At 39.6% G+C, this 20,270-nt stretch overlaps 1 protein-coding gene across 2 annotated transcripts in view; it reads right to left on the reverse strand.

Annotated features, from left to right (window-relative positions):
• The window catches only part of MS4A4A (membrane spanning 4-domains A4A), a 34,205-nt gene extending 14,371 nt beyond the window's left edge, over positions 1-19,834 (reverse strand). For both annotated transcript variants that reach the window (XM_024255298.2, XM_009246298.3), the window contains exons 1-2: positions 19,784-19,834; positions 8,149-8,308 (exon numbers count right to left, since the gene is read on the reverse strand). In XM_024255298.2, the coding sequence (XP_024111066.2) occupies positions 8,149-8,308; positions 19,784-19,824 (201 nt within the window). In that variant the 5' untranslated portion in view covers positions 19,825-19,834. The remainder of the gene's footprint in view (positions 1-8,148; positions 8,309-19,783) is intronic.
• Positions 19,835-20,270: the final 436 nt, after the last annotated feature.

Raw genomic sequence — 20,270 nt, forward strand, 5'->3', positions numbered from 1 at the left:
CTGGTTCCTCCTTGTACCTCTGGTAGAATTCGGCTGTGAATCCATCTGGTCCTGGACTCTTTTTGGTTGGTAAGCTTTTGATTATTGCCACAATTTCAGAGCCTGTTACTGGTCTATTCAGGGATTCAACTTCTTCCTGGTTTAGTCTTGGGAGCGTGTACGTGTCAGGGAATTTATCCATTTCTTCTAGATTTTCTAGTTTATTTGCATAGAGGTGTTTGTAGTATTCTCTGATGGTAGTTTGTATTTCTGTGGGATTGGTGGTGATATCCCCTGTATCATTTTTTATTGCATCTATTTGATTCTTCTCTGTTTTCTTCTTTATTAATCTTGCTAGTAGTCTATCAATTTTGTTGATCCTTTCAAAAAACCAGCTCCTGGATTCATTAATTTTTTGAAGGGTTTTTTGTGTCTCTATTTCCTTCAGTTCTGCTCTGACTTTAGTTATTTCTTGCCTTCTGCTAGCTTTTGAATGTGTTTGCTCTTGCTTTTCTATTTCTTTTAATTGTGATGTTAGGGTGTCAGTTTTGGATCTTTCCTGCTTTCTCTTGTGGGCATTTAGTGCTATAAATTTCCCTCTACACACTGCTTTGAATGTGTCCCAGAGATTCTGGTACGTTGTGTATTTGTTCTCGTTGGTTTCAAAGAACATCTTTATTTCTGTCTTCATTTCGTTATGTAGCCAGTAGTCATTCAGGAGCAGGTTGTTCAGTTTCCATGTAGTTGAGCGGTTTTGAGTGAGTTTCTTAATCCTGAGTTCCAGTTTGATTGCACTGTGGTCTGAGAGGCAGTTTGTTATAATTTCTGTTCTTTTACATTTGCTGAGGAGAGCTTTACTTCCAATTATGTGGTCAATTTTGGAATAGGTGTGGTGTGGTGCTGAGAAAAATGTATATTCTGTTGATTTGGGGTGGAGAGTTCTGTAGATGTCTATTAGGTCCGCTTGGTGCAGAGCTGAGTTCAATTCCTGGATATCCTTGTTAACTTTCTGTCTCATTGATCTGTCTAATGTTGACAGTGGGGTGTTAAAGTCTCCCATTATTATTGTGTGGGAGTCTAAGTCTCTTTGTAGGTCACTCAGGACGTGCTTTATGAATCTGGGTGCTCCTGTATTGGGTGCATATATATTTAGGATAGTTAGCTCTTCTTGTTGAATTGATCCCTTTACCGTTATGTAATGGCCTTCTTTGTCTCCTTTGATCTTTGTTGGTTTAAAGTCTGTTTTATCAGAGACTAGGATTGCAACCCCTGCCTTTTTTTTGTTTTCCATTTGCTTGGTAGCTCTTCCTCCATCCTTTTATTTTGAGCCTACATATGTCTCTGCACGTGAGATGGGTTTCCTGAATACAGCACACTGATGGGTCTTGACTCTTTATCCAGTTTGCCAGTCTGTGTCTTTTAATTGGAGCATTTAGTCCATTTACATTTAAAGTTAATATTGTTGCATGTGAATTTGATCCTGTCATTATGATGTTAGCTGGTTATTTTGCTCGTTAGTTGATGCAGTTTCTTCCTAGCCTCGATGGTCTTTACAATTTGGCATGATTTTGCAGTGGCTGGTACCGGTTGTTCCTTTTCATGTTTAGTGCTTCCTTCAGGAGCTCTTTTAGGGCAGGCCTGGTGGTGACAAAATCTCTCAGCATTTGCTTGTGTGTAAAGTATTTTATTTCTCCTTCACTTATGAAGCTTAGTTTGGCTGGATATGAAATTCTGGGTTGAAAATTCTTTTCTTTAAGAATGTTGAATATTGGCCCCCACTCTCTTCTGGCTTGTAGAGTTTCTGCCAAGAGATCTGCTGTTAGTCTGATGGGCTTCCCTTTGTGGGTAACCCGACCTTTCTCTCTGGCTGCCCTTAACATTTTTTCCTTCATTTCAACTTTGGTGAATCTGACAATTATGTGTCTTGGAGTTGCTCTTCTCGAGGAGTATCTTTGTGGCATTCTCTGTATTTCCTGAATCTGAATGTTGGCCTGCCTTGCTAGATTGGGGAAGTTCTCCTGGATAATATCCTGCAGAGTGTTTTCCAACTTGGTTCCATTCTCCTCGTCACTTTCAGGTACACCAATCAGAGGGAGATTTGGTCTTTTCACATAGTCCCATATTTCTTGGAGGCTTTGTTCGTTTCTTTTTATTCTTTTTTCTCTAAACTTCCCTTCTCGCTTCATTTCATTCTTCTTCCATCACTGATACCCTTTCTTGCAGTTGATCGCGTCAGCTCCTGAGGCTTCTGCATTCTTCACGTAGTTCTCGAGCCTTGGCTTTCGGCTCCATCAGCTCCTTTAAGCACTTCTCTGTATTGGTTATTCTAGTTATACATTCATCTAAATTTTTTTCAAAGTTTTTAACTTCTTTGGCTTTGGTTTGAATTTCCTCCTGTAGCTCGGAGTAGTTTGATCGTCTGAAGCCTTTTCCTCTCAACTCGTCAAAGTCATTCTCCATCCAGCTTTGTTCCGTTGCTGGTGAGGAACTGCATTCCTTTGGAGGAGTAGACGCGCTCTGCTTTTTAGAGTTTCCAGTTTTTCTGCTCTGTTTTTTCCCCATCTTTGTGGTTTTATCTACTTTTGGTCTTTGATGATGGTGATGTACAGATGGGTTTTTGGTGTGGATGTCCTTTCTGTTTGTTAGTTTTCCTTCTAACAGACAGGACCCTCAGCTGCAGATCTGCTAGTTTGCTAGAGGTCCACTCCAGACCCTGTTTGCCTGGGTATCAGCAGCGGTGGCTGCAGAACAGTGGATTTTCATGAACTGCGAATGCTGCTTTCTGATCGTTCCTCTGGAAGTTTTGTCTCAGAGGATACCCGGCCATGTGAGGTTTCAGTCTGCCCCTACTGGGGGGTGCCTCCCAGTTAGGCTGCTCGGGGGTCAGGGGTCAGGGACCCACTTGAGGAGGCAGTCTGCCCGTTCTCAGATCTCCAGCTGCGTGCTGGGAGAACCACTGCTCTCTTCAAAGCTGTCAGACAGGGACATTTAAGTCTGCAGAGGTTACTGCTGTCTTTTTGTTTGTCTGTGCCCTGCGCCCACAGGTGGAGCCTACAGAGGCAGGCAGGCCTCCTTGAGCTGTGGTGGGCTCCACCCAGTTCGAGCTTCCTGGCTGCTTTGTTTACCTAAGCGAGCCTGGGCAATGGCGGGTGCCCCTTCCCCAGCCTCGCTGCTGCCTTGCAGTTTGATTTCAGACTGCTATGCTAGCAATCAGCGAGACTCTATGGGCATAGGATCCTCTGAGCCAGGTGCAGGATATAATCTCCTGGTGCGCCATTTTTTAAGCCCGTCGGAAAAGTGCAGTATTAGGGTGCGAGTGACCCGATTTTCCAGGTGCTGTCTGTCACCCCTTTCTTTGACTAGGAAAGGGAACTCCCTGACTTCTGAGTGAGGCAATGCCTTGCCCTGCTTCAGCTCATGCACGGTGCACTGCACCCACTGTCCTGCGCCCACTGTCTGGCACTCCCTAGTGAGATGAACCCGGTACCTCAAATGGAAATGCAGAAATCACCCGTCTTCTGCGTTGCTCACGGTGGGAGCTGTAGACTGGAACTGTTCCTATTCGGCCATATTGGCTACCCGATATCCAAAAGCCATTGCCAGTAATTTCAAGGTTAAAAAGAGTATGCCAGAACCAGCCCAGAGGTGCTTTTCTGATACCTACGATGTTACTTCTACCACAACTATTTCTCTCTTTTTGTCATGAGCTCAGAGAAGTGGCCTAGGAATTATAAAGCAATTATTGTAGCAAGGAGAATTAACCTGAAGAAAGGAGAGTATATACAGGGGAAGAAAACAAGAAAAACAAATATGATATTTTCTTGAAGTCTGGGGTATGAGGACATGAGTATGAGTACACAGGGATCTAAACATAGCAGAGTAAGAGTACAATTATCCCATGGCGTTCCAAAAGATCAAAAACATTTCAACAACTTATCAAAATTTATGGGATGTAGTGAAAGCAATGCTTAGAGGAAGATTTATAGCATTGAATGAATATATTAGAAAATGATGATCTAAAATCAATCTCCTGAGAGTGTACCTTAAGAAACTAGAAAAAGAAGTGCAAATTAAACTCCAAATAAACAGAAGAGCTATAATAGAAATTAGAGCAGAAATCATAAAATTGAAAACAGAACATGAATAGACAAAATCAATAAAATCCAAAGCAGTTTTTAAAAATATATGTATGTATAAATAAAATTTAAAAAGCCTCTAGCCAGCCTAAGAAAAAGAGAGAGGACAAAAATTACTAACATAAATGAAAGAAGGAACATTAATACAGTTCCCATAGAAATTAAAAGGATAATAAAATAATGTTATGAACAATTCTACACCCACAGTTTGATAGCCTTGATAAAATGGATAACTCCTTAAAGACAATTTGTCAAAACTCACACAAGAAGAGACACTGAATAAGCCTATAATTATTAAATAAATTGAATCAATAATTAATAAATTTCCAAAACAGAAAGCATCAGACCTAGAAGGGATCAGTGGTGAATTCTACCAGACACTTAAGAAAGAAATTATACCATTATTTACAGAAAATAGAAACAGAGGACATACTCCTTAACTAATTCTCTGAAGCTAGCACTACCATCTACCAAAAACCATGCAAAAACATTACAAGAAAAGAAAACTACAGACCAACATCTCTGATGAACAAATATGCAAAAATCCTCAACAAAATATCTGCAAACTAAATCTAACAATGCATTAAAAAAATTGTGTACCATGACCACTTGGGATTTATCCCAGGTATGCAAGGCTGACTATACATTCAAAAACTGATTAATGTATTCATCACATCAACAGGCTGAAGAAGAAAAATCATATGATTATATTAACAGATGCAGAAAAAATATTGAACAAAATCCAATGCCTGTTTATTATAAAAACTCTTGAAAAACCTATTAATGGAGGAGAACTTCTTCAGGTTGATAAAGAATATTTATGAAAAACCTACAGCTAACTTCATACTTAATGGAGAAACTCAAAGCTTTCTCACTAAGATCAGGAACAAGGCAGGGATGAGCCCTGTCACTACTCCTTTCAACATTGTACTGGAAGTCATAGCAGAAACAGTAAGACAAGAAAAGGAAATAAAGATATACAGACTGGTCAGGGAAAAATAAAACTGCCTTTGTTCCCAGATGACATGATGTCTGTGTAGAAAATCTGAAAGAATCAACCAAAAATTCCTGGAACTAACAAACAATTATATTAGGTTTACAAGATTTATACAAGATTAATACACGAGACAATTACTTTCTTATGTACTTATAATGAATAAGTGAAATTTGGAATTAAAAACATAATGCCATTTAAATTAGCACCTCTAAAAATGAAATATTTAGGTATTGGTATTTGGTATTTGTTAGGTGTAAATCTAACAAAATGTGTACAAAATCTATAAGAAACTACAAACTTTGATAAAATAAGTGGAGAGATATTCCATGTCCATGGATAGGAAGACTCAACATTGTCAAGATGTCAGTTCTTCCCAACTTGATCTGTAGCTTTAATACAATCATCATTATTAAATCATCATATCCCAGCAAGTTATTTTGTATATATTGATAAACTGACTCTAAAATTTATAAGGAACAGCAAAAAACTTAGAATAGCAAACACAATCTTGAAGAAGAAGAAGAAGAAGGAGTTGTAGGACTAACATTACCCAATTTTAGGACATACTATAAAGTGATAGCAATCAGGACTGTGTGGTATTAGCAAAGAAATAGAAAAATAGATCAATGGAATAGAGTAGAAAGCCTGGAGAGAGCCACACAAATATAGTCAAGTGATCTTTGGTAATGAACTAATGTAATACAATGAAAAAAAAGTATTTTAAAAAATAGTAATTAAAACTTGATATCCATAAGTAAAAATAAAACTTAGACACATACCTTATATCTTTCACAAAGATTAACTCAAAATGAGTCACAGACATAAATATTAAACTAAAAACTATAAAACTCCTAACGGATAACATAGGCCAAAATCTAGATGACCTTGGGTTTGGTGATGAATTTGTCAATACGATACCAAAGGCACAAACCATGAAATACAGAATAAATCATCTTAATTTTCTTAAAATTAAAAAGTTCTGCTCTGCAGAAGACATTGTTAAGAGATGAAAAGACAAACCACAGACTGGGAGAAGATATTTGCAAGAGTCATATCTGACAAAGGATCGTTATCCAAGATATACAACAAATTTAAAACTTAGCAGTAAGAACATAAACGTCCTCATTAAAAATGTGCCAAAGAATTTAACAAGACACCTTATGAAAGAAGATATAGAGATGGTAAAGAGACGCATGAAAAGATGGTCCACATCTTATGTCACAAGGGAAATGCAAATTAAAATGATAATGAAAGTCCTCTAGCACCTGTTAGAATGGTAAAAATCCAGAACACTGGCACTACCAATTGCTGGAGATTTTGTAGAACAGCAGGAACTCACTGGCTGTTGATAGAAATCTTCAAAATGACAAGGTCACGTGGAAGACAGTAGGGCAGTTTCTTAAAAAACTAAACATACTCTTACCTACAATACTGTAATCATACTTAACCAAATGAGTTGAAATACTTATGTCCACACATAACCTGCACACGGATATTTATAGCAACGTTACTCCTAATTGCCAAAGTTTGGAAGCCATCAAGATGTCCTTCAGTAGGTGAATGCATAAATAAACTGTGGTACCTCTAGACAATGAAATATTATTCAGTACTAAAAATAAATGAGCTATCAAGCCATAAGAAAACATGGAGGAAATTTAAATGCGTGTTTTTAGGTGAAAGAATGCAATCTAAAAAAACCACCTAGTGTACAATTCCAACTGTATGACTTTCTGGAAAGGGCAAACTATGAAGACAATAAAAGATTTGTGGTTGCCAGGGATTGGTGGGATACTATATGATACTATAAAGGTAGATTCATATCATTATACTTTTGTTAAAACCCACAGAACACACAACACAGAGAATGAACCCCATTGTGATTTGTGTACTTTTAGTAATGATGTGTCAATGTAGTTCATCAGTTGGTACAAAGGTTATACTCTGGTGGAGGAAGTTGATAATTAAAAAGCCATGCATTTGTGGGGGCAAGGGGCATATGGGATAGATCTGTGCTTTGCTCTCAATTTTTCTTTAAGCCTAAAACTGCTCTAAAACATACAGTATATTTTAAAATAATTATTCATACATTAAAAAATAAACCCACTTTGGGAGGCCGAAGCAGGCAGATCACGAGGTTAGGAGTTCAAGACCAGCCTGACCAATGTGGTGAAACCCCGTCTCTACTAAAAATACAAAAATTAGCTGGGCGTGATGGCTTATGCCTGTAATCCCAACTACTCAGGAGGCTGAGGCAGGAGAATCGCTTGAACCCGGAAGACGGAGGTTGCAGTGAGCTGAGATTGCGCCACTGCACTCCAGCCTGGGTGACAGAGCGAGACTCCATCTAAAAATAAAATTAAAAATAAATAAACAAATAAACCTAGTATGTGCCAACATAAATAACATATTTTATGAGAAATAACTGTATTTCCCCCCCTCCAAAAAATGAATAATGTGAAAAAAGGATCCAAAATATCCACAGTGACATTTTCCCAGTGGTTTGAAGCTTGGGCTAGTGATAAACCTATATTTAATATCCTTTCACCTGCCCTATTCTGTCATTCTTTTAATCCTTCATTTCTTTTAGGCTTGCTCATCTGAGACTCCAGATGGAAATGCTCAGAGAATAGATTTTTCATCCTCTGAGCAGGGGGCTAAGAAAAGGTGCCAGAAAGAAATAGTAGCAATATGTGTCTGTCAGCCATCAGGAAAGCCTGTAAAGGGGGCATCAGCTAGTAGTGCATAGGTGGCCTTTTATTTTGCTGCTCTTCCACACTGAGTTTACATACAATTATCATGGATGACCCACAACCCTAGAATAGATCTGAAGTCAATATATTTTAAATATAACTCAACTGGAAGCACGTTGTGACAGATACTATATAGGTTTTCAGATGAAGATCCTGAAAAGTAATTACTGATGTCGCGAGGGTTGGCTGTTGTATTATGAGGCTAGTGGGACAGTGTATTTGACATAAGGTCTTATGAAATATGAGTTTACAACACTATTGGTCTTCCCCTAGATTGGCAACTTACCCCAAGGACTTTGGGTTCCCCCTTCCAGAACTTCTCTTGCAATCCTTTCCACAGATGTGAATGTACGACAGCCATGTTTCCCAGCTGGGGCACACCAGGGCCAGCCCCTGGCATGGCCTGTTCCATTCCTTGCATGGTTGTCATGGCAGCAGAAAAGGTGCTACAATAAGAAATGTAATTTAGGATGATGTCCTGGAAATGGCAAAAGAGGACATGACACTTTGGGGCAGGTTCCTCCCTAAGGACAAAATCTGGTCTACATTCTCTTCCCATATCATAATAGCTGTTAGAGCTGGGGAAATGGAATAGGCAACACATTAAGTGTGGGGGTGGGGGTGGGTGGTGGGAGATAAACTAAATATCATGAGATATCAAGATGCTGGAAAATCCTGCAGAGAGGGACACGTTGACAGAAGCGAGGTAAACCTATTGGACCTCTAAAATTAGAGAAATGTCTTTAAGTTCCAATTCCAAGTCTGCTCAGATTTTATTCCTATCCCTCTTACTGCCTAATCCCTTGATTACAGCCACTTACCCACAAAGGATTACTTTGTTTTTTAGTTTTTGTTTTTGTTTTTTTTTGAGATAGAGTCTCGCTCTGTCGCCAGGCTGCAATGCAGTGGCGCGATCTTGGCACACTGCAACCCTGCCTCCTGGGTTCAAACGATTCTCCTGCCTCAGCCTCCCAAGTAGCTGTTACTACAGGCGCGTGCCATCATGCTGAGCCAATTTTTGTATTTTTAGTAGAGACAGAGTTTCACCATGTTGGCCAGTATGGTCTCGATCTCCTGACCTCATGATCCGTCCATCTTGGCCTCCCAAAGTGCTGAAATTACAGGTTGATCCACTGCGCCCAGCTGAAGGATTACTTTTATAATAGTAATAAACTACACAAACTAATCTGCCTTCCAATTTATTGTATAGTATTGTATAGTTCCTCCTTTTCTAATCAGAGCACAGTTAAATTCACAGGGCTGAAAATCTTCCCATGTTCATCCTTGCTGAGTGTGATTTATGTAACCTTGTATTTTGTGCCACAAACTCTGAACTTTGGGAATGAAACTTATGTCTCTGAGTCATATTCTTGGCACCACAAATCTAAATCTCTTGTCCTATTACATTACTTTAAATCCTAACTTGCTGGTGCATAGCAAGGATCCATCAAATAATTTTTTGAGAATCTAAGCACAAACATATTACTCTTATACGTCTTTCTGTCCTCAGTATAATAACTCCAACCAAGTCATGTAGAGATAGGCTAAAGCCACATGGAAATTTTTATCTATGTAGTTGAATTCATATTCAGGTGTTTCATGATCAACTTCCATAAATTTTTAGGGAAATGAAGCTTGCTAATGTCCTTCAAGTAACAGTTAATTTTGATACCATTTATTCTTCATTGAGCCCCTATAAAAGTCTCCTTTGGAGATGTGTGCCCTTTTATTGGTAACATAAATGAAAAAAAATTGTTGTACTCCAAATTTGCTATGTTGAGAAAAAAATTAAGATTTCTCTGAAAAAATTATCATCCTGTATTTATTTTTGATACATCAATGGAAGTAAATTATTAGCTGTCTAACAATAAAACTGATTAAAGTCAGAAGAAGGAGGGTGAATTTCAGAGAAAGATAGAGAAGAAATGTTAAAATGAAAAGATTAATCATTTAGAACATTAATTTAACTTTAGTAATGTGTATACTTAAAATTATGAAAAATAGTAAAATAAAAAGTACAAAATTACAAATTATAAAATAAGTTAAGTATTTCTTTTAAAAAAGAAAGACAAATATAATAAATAAGAAATATATAATGTAAATGTGACTGAAGTAGTTAAGATAAGAAATTAAATATAAGAATGTAACCAAAAAATCAATGTTCTTATTCTTATCACTTTTAGAAAAGTTCCGAAAACAATTTGGACAAACAGAATTAGAACTCCATTTTTTTATGAAAGTGGGAAACAACTAACATTTCTATAAATCAGGTGAAATGAGTGTTAAAAACAAAGATTACATGACGATAAATTTGGGGAGAATTGTAGCAAGAGTATGAAAGAAACAGGACACAATGGCCACAGATTTCAGAGTATACTTATCAAAGATGAGAGGGCCCTCTGAGGTGTACAACATAAATTATTGTTTATAATCCTGGGAATTAAATACATCAGTTGATAACTGTCACTTCCCTGGAAAAGTATAGTTCTGAGAATCATCAAAGTCAGTAGGAAAGGAGAAATCCCACCAAAAAGACACATATTTAGAAAGCAATCAGTCTCTGAATAAGTCCTCCATTAGAGTCCATAAAGAAGGAAGTAGATATCCTTGATACAAGCCTCCAAGAAGTCCCACAGATTAGGAGCATCTGGATATATATCACATATAGAATATGTAAAGAGTATAGATAACTTATTTAAATGAAAATTAAATCACAAAAATAAAGTCAAAGATAAAGCGCATAGAGTGACAGGACATATTTGGAACATAATCTCAAATTTCAAATACAAAATAGTGTTGACAGAAAACAATTGGTCAATGTGTTAAATAACAAGGAATAGCTGAAAATAGAATTAGTCAACTGGAAGGAAAAATTGAAGAAATCACCAAGAATTCTATAGAGAAACAAGAAAATGGTCATAATAGAAGAGAGGTTAAAAGATTAGAAGTGTAGAATTAAAAGGTCTACAATATATCTGATTAGAATTCTAAACAATGTCACCAAGAAGGCCAACTAGAAGTTCCTAACCCTCATCATCATCAACACACACACATGCACACACTCCCCAAAACAATGAATAAACAAATGCATTCCATCTAAAGTAACTAAAGAAGAGCACCTGAAAACAGCGAAGGAGTAGCAGAAATCTTGTAGATCATAGAAACCCAGGATGGCTACATGAAGAAGGAGATAAAACACCTTTCTTCTACCACCCCTTCCCCCAGTTAGGACCAGCTCTGAGTCAGCAGGGCCTTCTTCCTGCAGGGAGAAGGTAAGCGAGAGGACCCCAGCAGCTCCCATCACCACCATGGATACCTGTAATCTTACTACTGGAGACAGAGTCTTCACAGGCTCTGAGCTCAGCTGACGGAGCTACCTGAAGTCCACATGTCTGTCCTATCCCAGAGGTGGCACTGACACTATGCCCTGGCCTCCATGGCCTGAGCTGCTACTGTGTTGCCCTTTCTTGGAAGTGAATCACTGCTACAGTGCATTCTCCTTCAGAAGTGAGTAGCTATTGCACCCCTCTATCTCTGAGGCTTAACCACCGCTACACCACACACACCTGGTAGCCATACCTAAGCCAAACTGCTCCTGTCTATTCTCTACCTGCCGAGGGCAGGCTGCCATGGAACTGCTCCATGCCCCCATCTTAGTCACTGGTGCACCCTGCCCCTCCAAATTCAAGCTGAAACTGTGTCCCACTCTCTGAGGACACATAGCTTTGATTGAGCTGTGTCACCCAACAATCCAGGCAAAATAACTGCAGTGCCCCGCCTCCCTAGAACTGACTAGTTCCCTGGAGTCCAAGCTTCTGAAAAACCCTGGCTCCCCAGGGGGTCATTTCTATACTGCTTCAAGAAACCCAAGGACCAAGCCACAGACAGGCTTAGTCATTCCTGAGGCCTTGCTGCTGCTACATCCAGCCTTACACAGCCTGGGATATTGCCATGCCCTACCATCCCAGGGTCTAGAGTTACCACTATGTGGCACTCCATCCCCCAGGGTTGGAGTTGCTGCAGTGTCCTATTGTCTCTGGAACCAAAATTTCAACAGTAACCTGCTCCCCAGAGCTCAAGCCTCCAGAGCACCCCTCTTTCCCTGGAGCCATGCTGGTGTTGTGCACTGACCCCAGAATCAGTAACTATTCCATCCCTGCCCCATGGGCTTGAGTTACTGAGGTGTGCTTTAGAGTTACAGCCTCAGCTTTGTGGGTAATCTGCCTCCAACCATGCCTTGGTAAGTGAACCTGTGCCACAGTAGTTTTGCAAGACTCTGAGCCTAGGACCCCAGCTCCACAGCCACTATAATACTTGTGCCTAAAAAATACAAACTGTCAACCTTGATGGCAACCATGTGGTGTTAACTCTATAGGCTCACAGACTGCAAGAGTTGTAGAGGCATGGCTTTCACCACCTAGTTTCAAAGGATGTCACAAATAGCTATGGGAGTGGAGCCACTTCAAAGAGCCTCCATCAGGGCAATGCTGAGTGAAAATGTGGGGTCAGAGCCAACACAGAGTCCCAGTTAGGGATATGCCTAGTGGAGCCATGGGAGTGCGGCTACCTTTGAGATCTCAGAACTATAGGGCCACTAGCATGCAACGCCAACCTAACAGAGCTGAAGCACGGACTGAGCCCAGCAAAGATATGGGAGCAGGACTGTCTGAGGGCCCCAATCAGTGTCCCCAGGATTCAGGACATAGAGTCAAAGGAAATTATTCTCCAGATTTAAAGCTTAATGCTGTTTTCTCGGTTGGGTTTTGGACTCACTTGAAACCACTTCCACCTTTTTCTTGCCTAGTTCTTTCTTTTGAACTGAGAAAGTCTATTCTGCACCTGTTCCACCATTATATTTTGAAAACAAATCACTTGTTTTGATTTCACAGGCTCACAGCTGGAAACATTTGCCTCCAGATAAATCATACCTTGAGTCTCATCCATATCTGCTTCTGATGTGACTCTGGACTTAGAACTTTAGAGTCAATGCTGGAATGGGTAAAAATTTTGAGGCTTTTGAGGCTATTGAGGCAGAATTATTGTATTTTGTATGTGAGAAGAACGCGAGTTTTGGAGGGTTGTGGATGAAGTGCTACGGTTTCAATGTCCCCTCTAAAACTCATTTGAAAATTTAATTGCCATTTTAACAGTATTAAGAGGTGAGACCTTCAAGAGGTAATTGCATCAGGAGACCTCTACCTGCATGAATGGATGAATGTCATTATCACTGGAGAGGGTTAGTTATCACAGGAGTAGACTCCTGATAAAAGAACACATTTGGCCCCATCTCTCTCTCTGCTTTGTATGCTCACTTCCACCTTCCTTGATGGGATCACCCTCACTAGAGGTTTACACCATGCATGCTTAGACTTCCCAGCCTCTAGATCTATAAGCAAAATACAACTTTATAATAAATTACCCAGTGTTCAATGGTCTTTTACAGTTGCAGAAAACAAAGATATCAAAAATTTAATTTCGTGGGAGGACAGTACAAGTCTAGAGTTCTTGTTTCAACAAACATTGTTATTGTCACCTTAAAATAGTCAATTTATAAAACTACGTGGTTTTATGTAAGCCTAATGATGACTACAAGGCAAAGAACTACAGCAGATACACAAATGTTAAAGAATTCAAAGCTTAGCAATTCATAAAATTACTAAATCACAAAGGTAGACCAGAGTGCAAGAAAGAAACAAAGATCTACAAAAACAACCCCCCCAAAATAATAAAATGTCACTGGTAAATCCTTATCCATTAATGCTAACCTTAAATATAAATGAATTAAATCTTTGAACAAAAGTCAAAGAGTGGCTAGAAAATTTTTAAAAAACAAGATCTAACCAGATGCTGTAAGAGACTCACTTTAGCCTTAAGAAGAAACATAGATTGAAAGTTAAGGGACGGACTGTTCCATGCAAATAGAAGCCTAAAGAGAATAATTATCTGTACTTAGATCATGTAAAATAAACTTCAAGTCAAAAACTGTCAAAAGAGGCAAAGAAGGTCATCATTTAATGATTGACTGAGCATAGAGGGTGGGTAAGAGAAGTCATTAATAACAAACTACTATTGCGGGAAGTCAGGGACCCTGAACGGAGGGACCGGCTGAAGCCATGGCAGAAGAACATAAATTGTGAAGATTTCATGGACATTTATTAGTTCCCCAAATTAATACTTTTATAATATCTTACGCCTGTCTTTACTGCAATCTCTGAACATAAACTGTGAAAATTGCATGGACATTTATCACTTCTCCAATCAATACTTTTATAATTTCCTATGCCTGTCTTTACTTTAATCTCTTAATCCCATCATCTTCGTAAGCTGAGGATGTATGTTGCCTCACAACCCTGGGATGATTGTGTTAACTGCACAAATTGTAAAACATGTGTGTTTGAACAGTATGAAATCTGGGCACCCTGAAAAAGAACAGGATAACAGTGATGTTCAGGGAACAAGGGAGATAACCATAAGGTCTGACTGCTTGCAGGGCTGGGCAGAACAGAATCATATTTTTCTTATTGCAGAAAACGAGTAGGAGAAATATCGCTGAATTCTTTTCCCAGTAAGGAATAACCCTGGGAAGGGAATGCATTCCCAGGGGGTGCCTGTGGACAGCCGCTCTGGGGGTGTCTGCCTTATGCGATTGAAGATAAGGGATGAAATACACCCTGGTCTCCTGCAGCACCCTCAGGCTTGCTAGGATTAGGAAATTCCAGCCTGGTGAATTGTAGTCAGACTGGTTCTCTGCTCTTGAACGCTGTTTCCTGTTAAGATGTTTATCAATGACAATGCGTGCACAGCGGGACATGGAACCTCATTAGTAATTCTAATTTCACCCTGGCTTTGTGACCTTGCTCTGCCCAGCCCGTGTGATCTTTTATTGCCATTTGAAGCATGTGATGTCTCTGACCCACTCCCTATTCGTACACTCCTCTTCTTTTGAAATCCCTAATAAAAACTTGCTGGTTTTGTGGCTCAGGGGCATCACGGTGCCTGCTGACATGTGATGTCACCCCCAGAGGCCCAGCTGTAAAATTTCTCTCTTTTGTACTCTTTCTCTTTATTTCTCAGACTGGCTGACACTTAGGGAAAATAGAAAATAACCTATGTTGAAATATTGGGGGCTGGTTCCCCCAATAAACTACCAGACTTTTTTGAGACAGGGTCTCACTCTGTTGCCCAGGCTGGAGTACACTGGCACTATCGTGGCTCACTGCAGCCTCGACCTCAGCTACCCAAGTAGCTGGGATTACAGGCCTGTGCCACCACACCTAGCTAATTTTTGTATTTTTTGTAGAGATGGGGTTTCTCCATGTTACCCAGGCTGGTCTCAAACTCCAGGGCTCAAGTGATCCTCCTGTCTCAGCCTCCAGTAGTGCTGGGATTACAGGAGTGAGCCACCATGCCCAAACTTAAATTTCCAAATTTTTAACACAATGTGGTTAATTGCTGGGCCTTCCACCAAGAAAGGACACTTGCAGTCCCATAGCCCTCTTAGGGTTTCTGTTACATTTAGTTCTTGCCATTCTTGATTAGAGGCTGCTTGTAGGGTTCTGAAATAATTTCCACATACTTTTCCTGTGCCACCTTACTTTTTTGAAAGAGAAATTTTGAGGAAGGCTGAATACCTTCTATTTAGGTATTCTAATGTTTGAAATAAAAATTACCTCTTCTCCCTTCTGGGACAGTTGGTAAATTGTTAATTTATGGGCTTTGTTAGAATGACTTTAAATTAAGCCCAGATGGAGAGAGTTCTCTGATGTTTAACAAAATTTGAGAGTACAAATTAAATTTAAGACAAAAAATAAGGCCCGCTATTTTATTTTACCCCTTTGATCCATATCTAAATTTTGTGTTCTGCTCAGAGGATGCTAAAGTGTCCATATAGGTCTGAATGTACCTACTCCATAGCATGTAAATGTAACCCACCTCATAAACTCCATTATCATTAGAACAGAGACTGCAAGAGGAAGAGGACAGCCTCTTGGCCCACCTCTGCATAGTCTTGTATCTAACTTACTGAGAGCAAAAAAGGAGGACAATCCTGACTCTTCTGACCAATCTTTGAGACAAACTGCAAAAGAGAGGAAGAGTCAACCTCTGACCACATGGTACCATGTAAAACATGCTCTCACCAATTATATAGACCCCTCTTATCTGCTTTTCCACTTTCCCCAAGACCGGAGCAGGTTGGAGCAGGGTGATGACAGGAATAAAGTCCCTGTCTAGCATGTCCTTGAGTGGCAGGAAAGTGTTAAAGGAAGTTTATGTTTTATACTTCAAGCCAGAAATGAGTAAGTGATAGTAGGGATACCAATAATAATAGTCAATATGTATTTAGCATTTATTAAGTGACATGCACTGGTTTAAATGTTTTATATGTGTTATTTCATCATTAAATTCCCTTGAGAGATATACTCTATTATTCACAGGACAGAATTATAGAAACACAAGATTGAGTAACTTGAGTAAACAGTGGCAGGGCCAAAATTTAAATCCAGGTGATGTAATTCCAGAACTCCTTTGCTTAAGGGGATCCACTAAACTAGTCTGGTGAATAGAAGATCTCTTTTGTTTGCACAAAAACTTGTACAATTAATTTTCTTAGCAGCATTATCTATAATAGCTAAAAGGTAGAAACCACCCAATTTGGAATAAGTTAGATAACAAGACTACGTAGAGGTGGGCCAAGAGGCCCTCGTCTTCCTCTTGCAGTCTCTGTTCCAATGATAATGGAATTTGTGAGGTGGGTTACATTTATATGCGATGGAGTAGGTATATTCAGACCTATATATACACTTTAGCACTCCCTGGACAGAACACAAAATTTAGATTTGGAGCATATGGCTAAAATAAAATAGGTTTTATTTTTGATCTTACATTTAATCCACATCCTCAAATTTTGTTACACTTAAGGGAATTGTCCTTCTCTGGGCTTAATTTAAAGTCATTCTAATAAAGCCCATAAATTGACAATTTACCTACTTGTCCCAGAAGGGAGAAGAGGTTATTTTTATTTCAAACCTTAGAAGACCTAAATAGAAGACATCCAGTCTTCCTCAAAATTTCTCTTTCAAAGAAGTAAGGTGGCGCAAGGAACAGTATGTGGAGATTGTTTCAGAGCCCTGCAAGTAGTTGCTAATCAAGAGTGGCAAGAGCTAAAGGGAACAGGAACCCTAACAGGGCTATGAAATTACAAGTGTCCTTTCTTGGTGGAAGGTCCGGCAATTAACTACACTATCCATGTTAAAAATCTGGAAGTTTAAAGCTGGGCATTGTGACTCACTCCTGTAATCCCAGCACTATGGGAGGCCAAGGTGGGAGGATCGCTGGAGCCCAGGAGTTCGAGATCAGACTGGGGAACATGGTGAAACCCCATCTCTCCACAAAATGCAAAAATTAGCTGGGTGTGGTGGTGGGCGCCTGTAATCCCAGCTACTCAGGAGGCTGAGGTCCAGGCTGCAGTAAGCCACAATGGCGTCAGGGTACTCCAGCCTGGGCAACACAGTGAGACCCTGTCTCAAAAATATCTGATAGTTTGTCATTGGTTCCTTCCGTTGCCTACCCTCTATGCTCAATCAATCTCATTCTAATCCTACACAACCATTTTTCAACTCTGTGTATTTCTCCCATCTTCTCAAGGCAAGCCATTATTCTATTTTTATCAGAAGTATTCATTATAGCCTCTGAATGTTCACTGTGTCCATTTGTGGCTTTGGATATTCAATCCACCACTGATGTTGTAGCCAGAATGATCAAATACAAAAACAATTGAGTCACCATCCCCTTTAAAAGCCTCCTTTTGCATTTCACCACCCTTAGCATAAAGTTAAAATTTTTAATGTTGATAACAAAACCTCTGCTACTTCAGTACAAATCTATTGTTGTAGTCTTACCTCAAATCTCTCTCCTTTTAATTTTTAAAGCTCCAAGTATATTTGACTTATTTAAGTTGTTCCAAAGAAGTAATTTCATTCCTATATTGAGACATCTGCGTATATTGAAACCATTTGCAGGAATGTTCCACCCCTCTTGTGACCACCTTGTAAGAACAAAAACAAACCCACCACATCATCTAATCTTCTCACACATGAACAGCATTTTATAGTCTCTATCTTCTCTCAGACACTATTCCCCCACTTCCCCAGCATTGCACACACATGGATTACTCAACCTATGACAGTAAATAAGGGTTTAAGAAGTCTATGTTATGTTCCTTCTACATTGCAAAAGTCAAAGTTATTTGGAAAGTGACTAAAGATGATTCTTCTTAGTCCATCTAAATGTGTACTTTATTCTTCTTTAATGTAAAAGAACCTCTGCCTCAATCTCTCAGGCACACCTTCAGACTGAGAATTTAGGACATGTTGGGTCTGTCTTATGAAATGCACTGGTGGTTCTCTCTCTGTGTTTAGTGCCTCTCTGGTAAGACTGTAAGCTTCCTCGAGAGCAGAGCAATTATATCAAAATAAAGCTTGTAACTGACTTCTATGCTTTCCCATAATTCTTTGGTAACATAGGTCAGGTTCTGGTCATTCAAGGCTGGTGCTTTGTCATTCTAAGAAACTCTGGCCGTAAATTCATATAACTGCCTCCTCTTTTTCCACCACAGAAATCCTTGTGTTAATTACCTACAGCACATAAAGTCCCCAAGGACAAAAACATGTGTTTACCATCCAGGGCTTGACTTCTCTATATTCATTTTTTTTTAACTGCTGAGAATATTGGATACATATGAGGGACATTTCTTCCAGGTTGGAGAAGAATCTAAACCTTGGTTTTGTCACATCACCTATATGCATCAGGCTCTTAACAACTACAATGTCTTTCCCCCACACCCCTGATAAAAAGGTGGGGGAACCTAGACCACTCTTCCCTCTTCTATTGGTCCCAGTCACCTTGTGGATCAGCAGAACCACCAGTCTCTTGTTTCCTCATTTTTGTGTCACCATCCCCATCACGGGTCACAATTGCAAGGAGAGAGCATGAAGAGAGTGGTACAAACAGCCATCCCTTTTTCTTGGCAAAGTTATCAAATAGACTAGAAACCCAAAATGAGGCCTGAATCTGGATAGGTTTTAGAAAGATGATGGGGATGCAGAAGTGGTGGCATGGGAAAGGAAAAGGGGGAAAGGCCTGGGCTAGGAACCAAGAATTCTGTTTTTTTTTTTTTTTTTTTCTCCTAGCCCTTTTGTTAACTTGTATGATTCTGGGTACATTATTTCCCTTTTATGGGTCTCATTTACTTCATCTGGGGAAAGATTACAACGGCCACGACTACTTACAAACTTCTTTCTTATCCTAAGAATGCTAAAAGTCTACAAGGTGTTTTTCATTAGCAGATTTTATAATGAGCAGCCTCAGTTTACTGCCTGGGTGCCCCATGAATAGTGCCAAAGACCACTGGAGAACTAGGTCAGGCCACAGCCCATCTAAATGTACAAGGCTGGGGACACTGCCTGTGCCCTACTCCATGTACACCAAATTCTGCATGTGATACATCTGTTCTTAAATCCTGAGTTATAAAAATAACCAGTCAGACACAGAGAATAAAGACCATGGAAGAAGGGCATTAACAGTAAATGAGGTAACTAGTCAAAGGTTTAAAATGTTGCTTTCAGTGTTTTGATATCCTGAGGACTTATGGGACAAAAGTAACTAAACAACCTTATCCAGCCTCCAATGTCAGCCTTTAGGAGGCTTTTCTAACTCCCATCAACTGTAGCAAAAACTGTTCCTTATCCCCCCACCAAATGCACATTTAAAGGTGCACTCAACCCACCCCAACCCTGAATACCAGCTTGGGTCATGGGAAGTGGCCTCATTATTTTTCTCATTCCCCTGCCAGAAATCCTTAACCCAGTAAGTGAAACAAACCATCAGCCCGAAAGCCTAGGAAGGCAAGTCCCTGGACCTACCTTTCTTCAGGCCTGCAATGTCTGCTGTAGGTCTGATGCATGAAGGGCTCTAGGCAAGTTCCTCAAAGTTCTTTGGTCTAGACCCAATCAACTTCCCCCTCTCCACACCTCACTCAGTTTAAATCTGCATTCCTCTTCTAGCAGATGTTTGGAACCTTAAAGGCTGTGCTGAGAATTTCTGAATCGCACAGCTAGTTCCTCTTTTATATCGGAAGCATTAACTGATTTTGTGTTCCCAATATGGGTGTGGATGTCTATTTTGAAATTTGCTGAAAAAGCAGTGGCTGCCTGATACAATCTTTCCTATGAAAATAATACTGCTAATTACTATGGATATCAGTGGTAGAGGATTTACTGTATGCCAGACTCTCTTCAAAGGTCGTTATATGAACAAGTAAATGGTATTTTGTAAATACCCCCTTTCACAGTGTCACACATTTCCACAGTACTCTTGTCTTCCTGGAGCCCTACTATTACTATTTTATTA

The sequence above is a fragment of the Pongo abelii genome, chromosome 9 (assembly GCF_028885655.2).
Source record: "Pongo abelii isolate AG06213 chromosome 9, NHGRI_mPonAbe1-v2.0_pri, whole genome shotgun sequence".
NCBI classification, from domain to species: Eukaryota; Metazoa; Chordata; class Mammalia; order Primates; family Hominidae; genus Pongo; species Pongo abelii.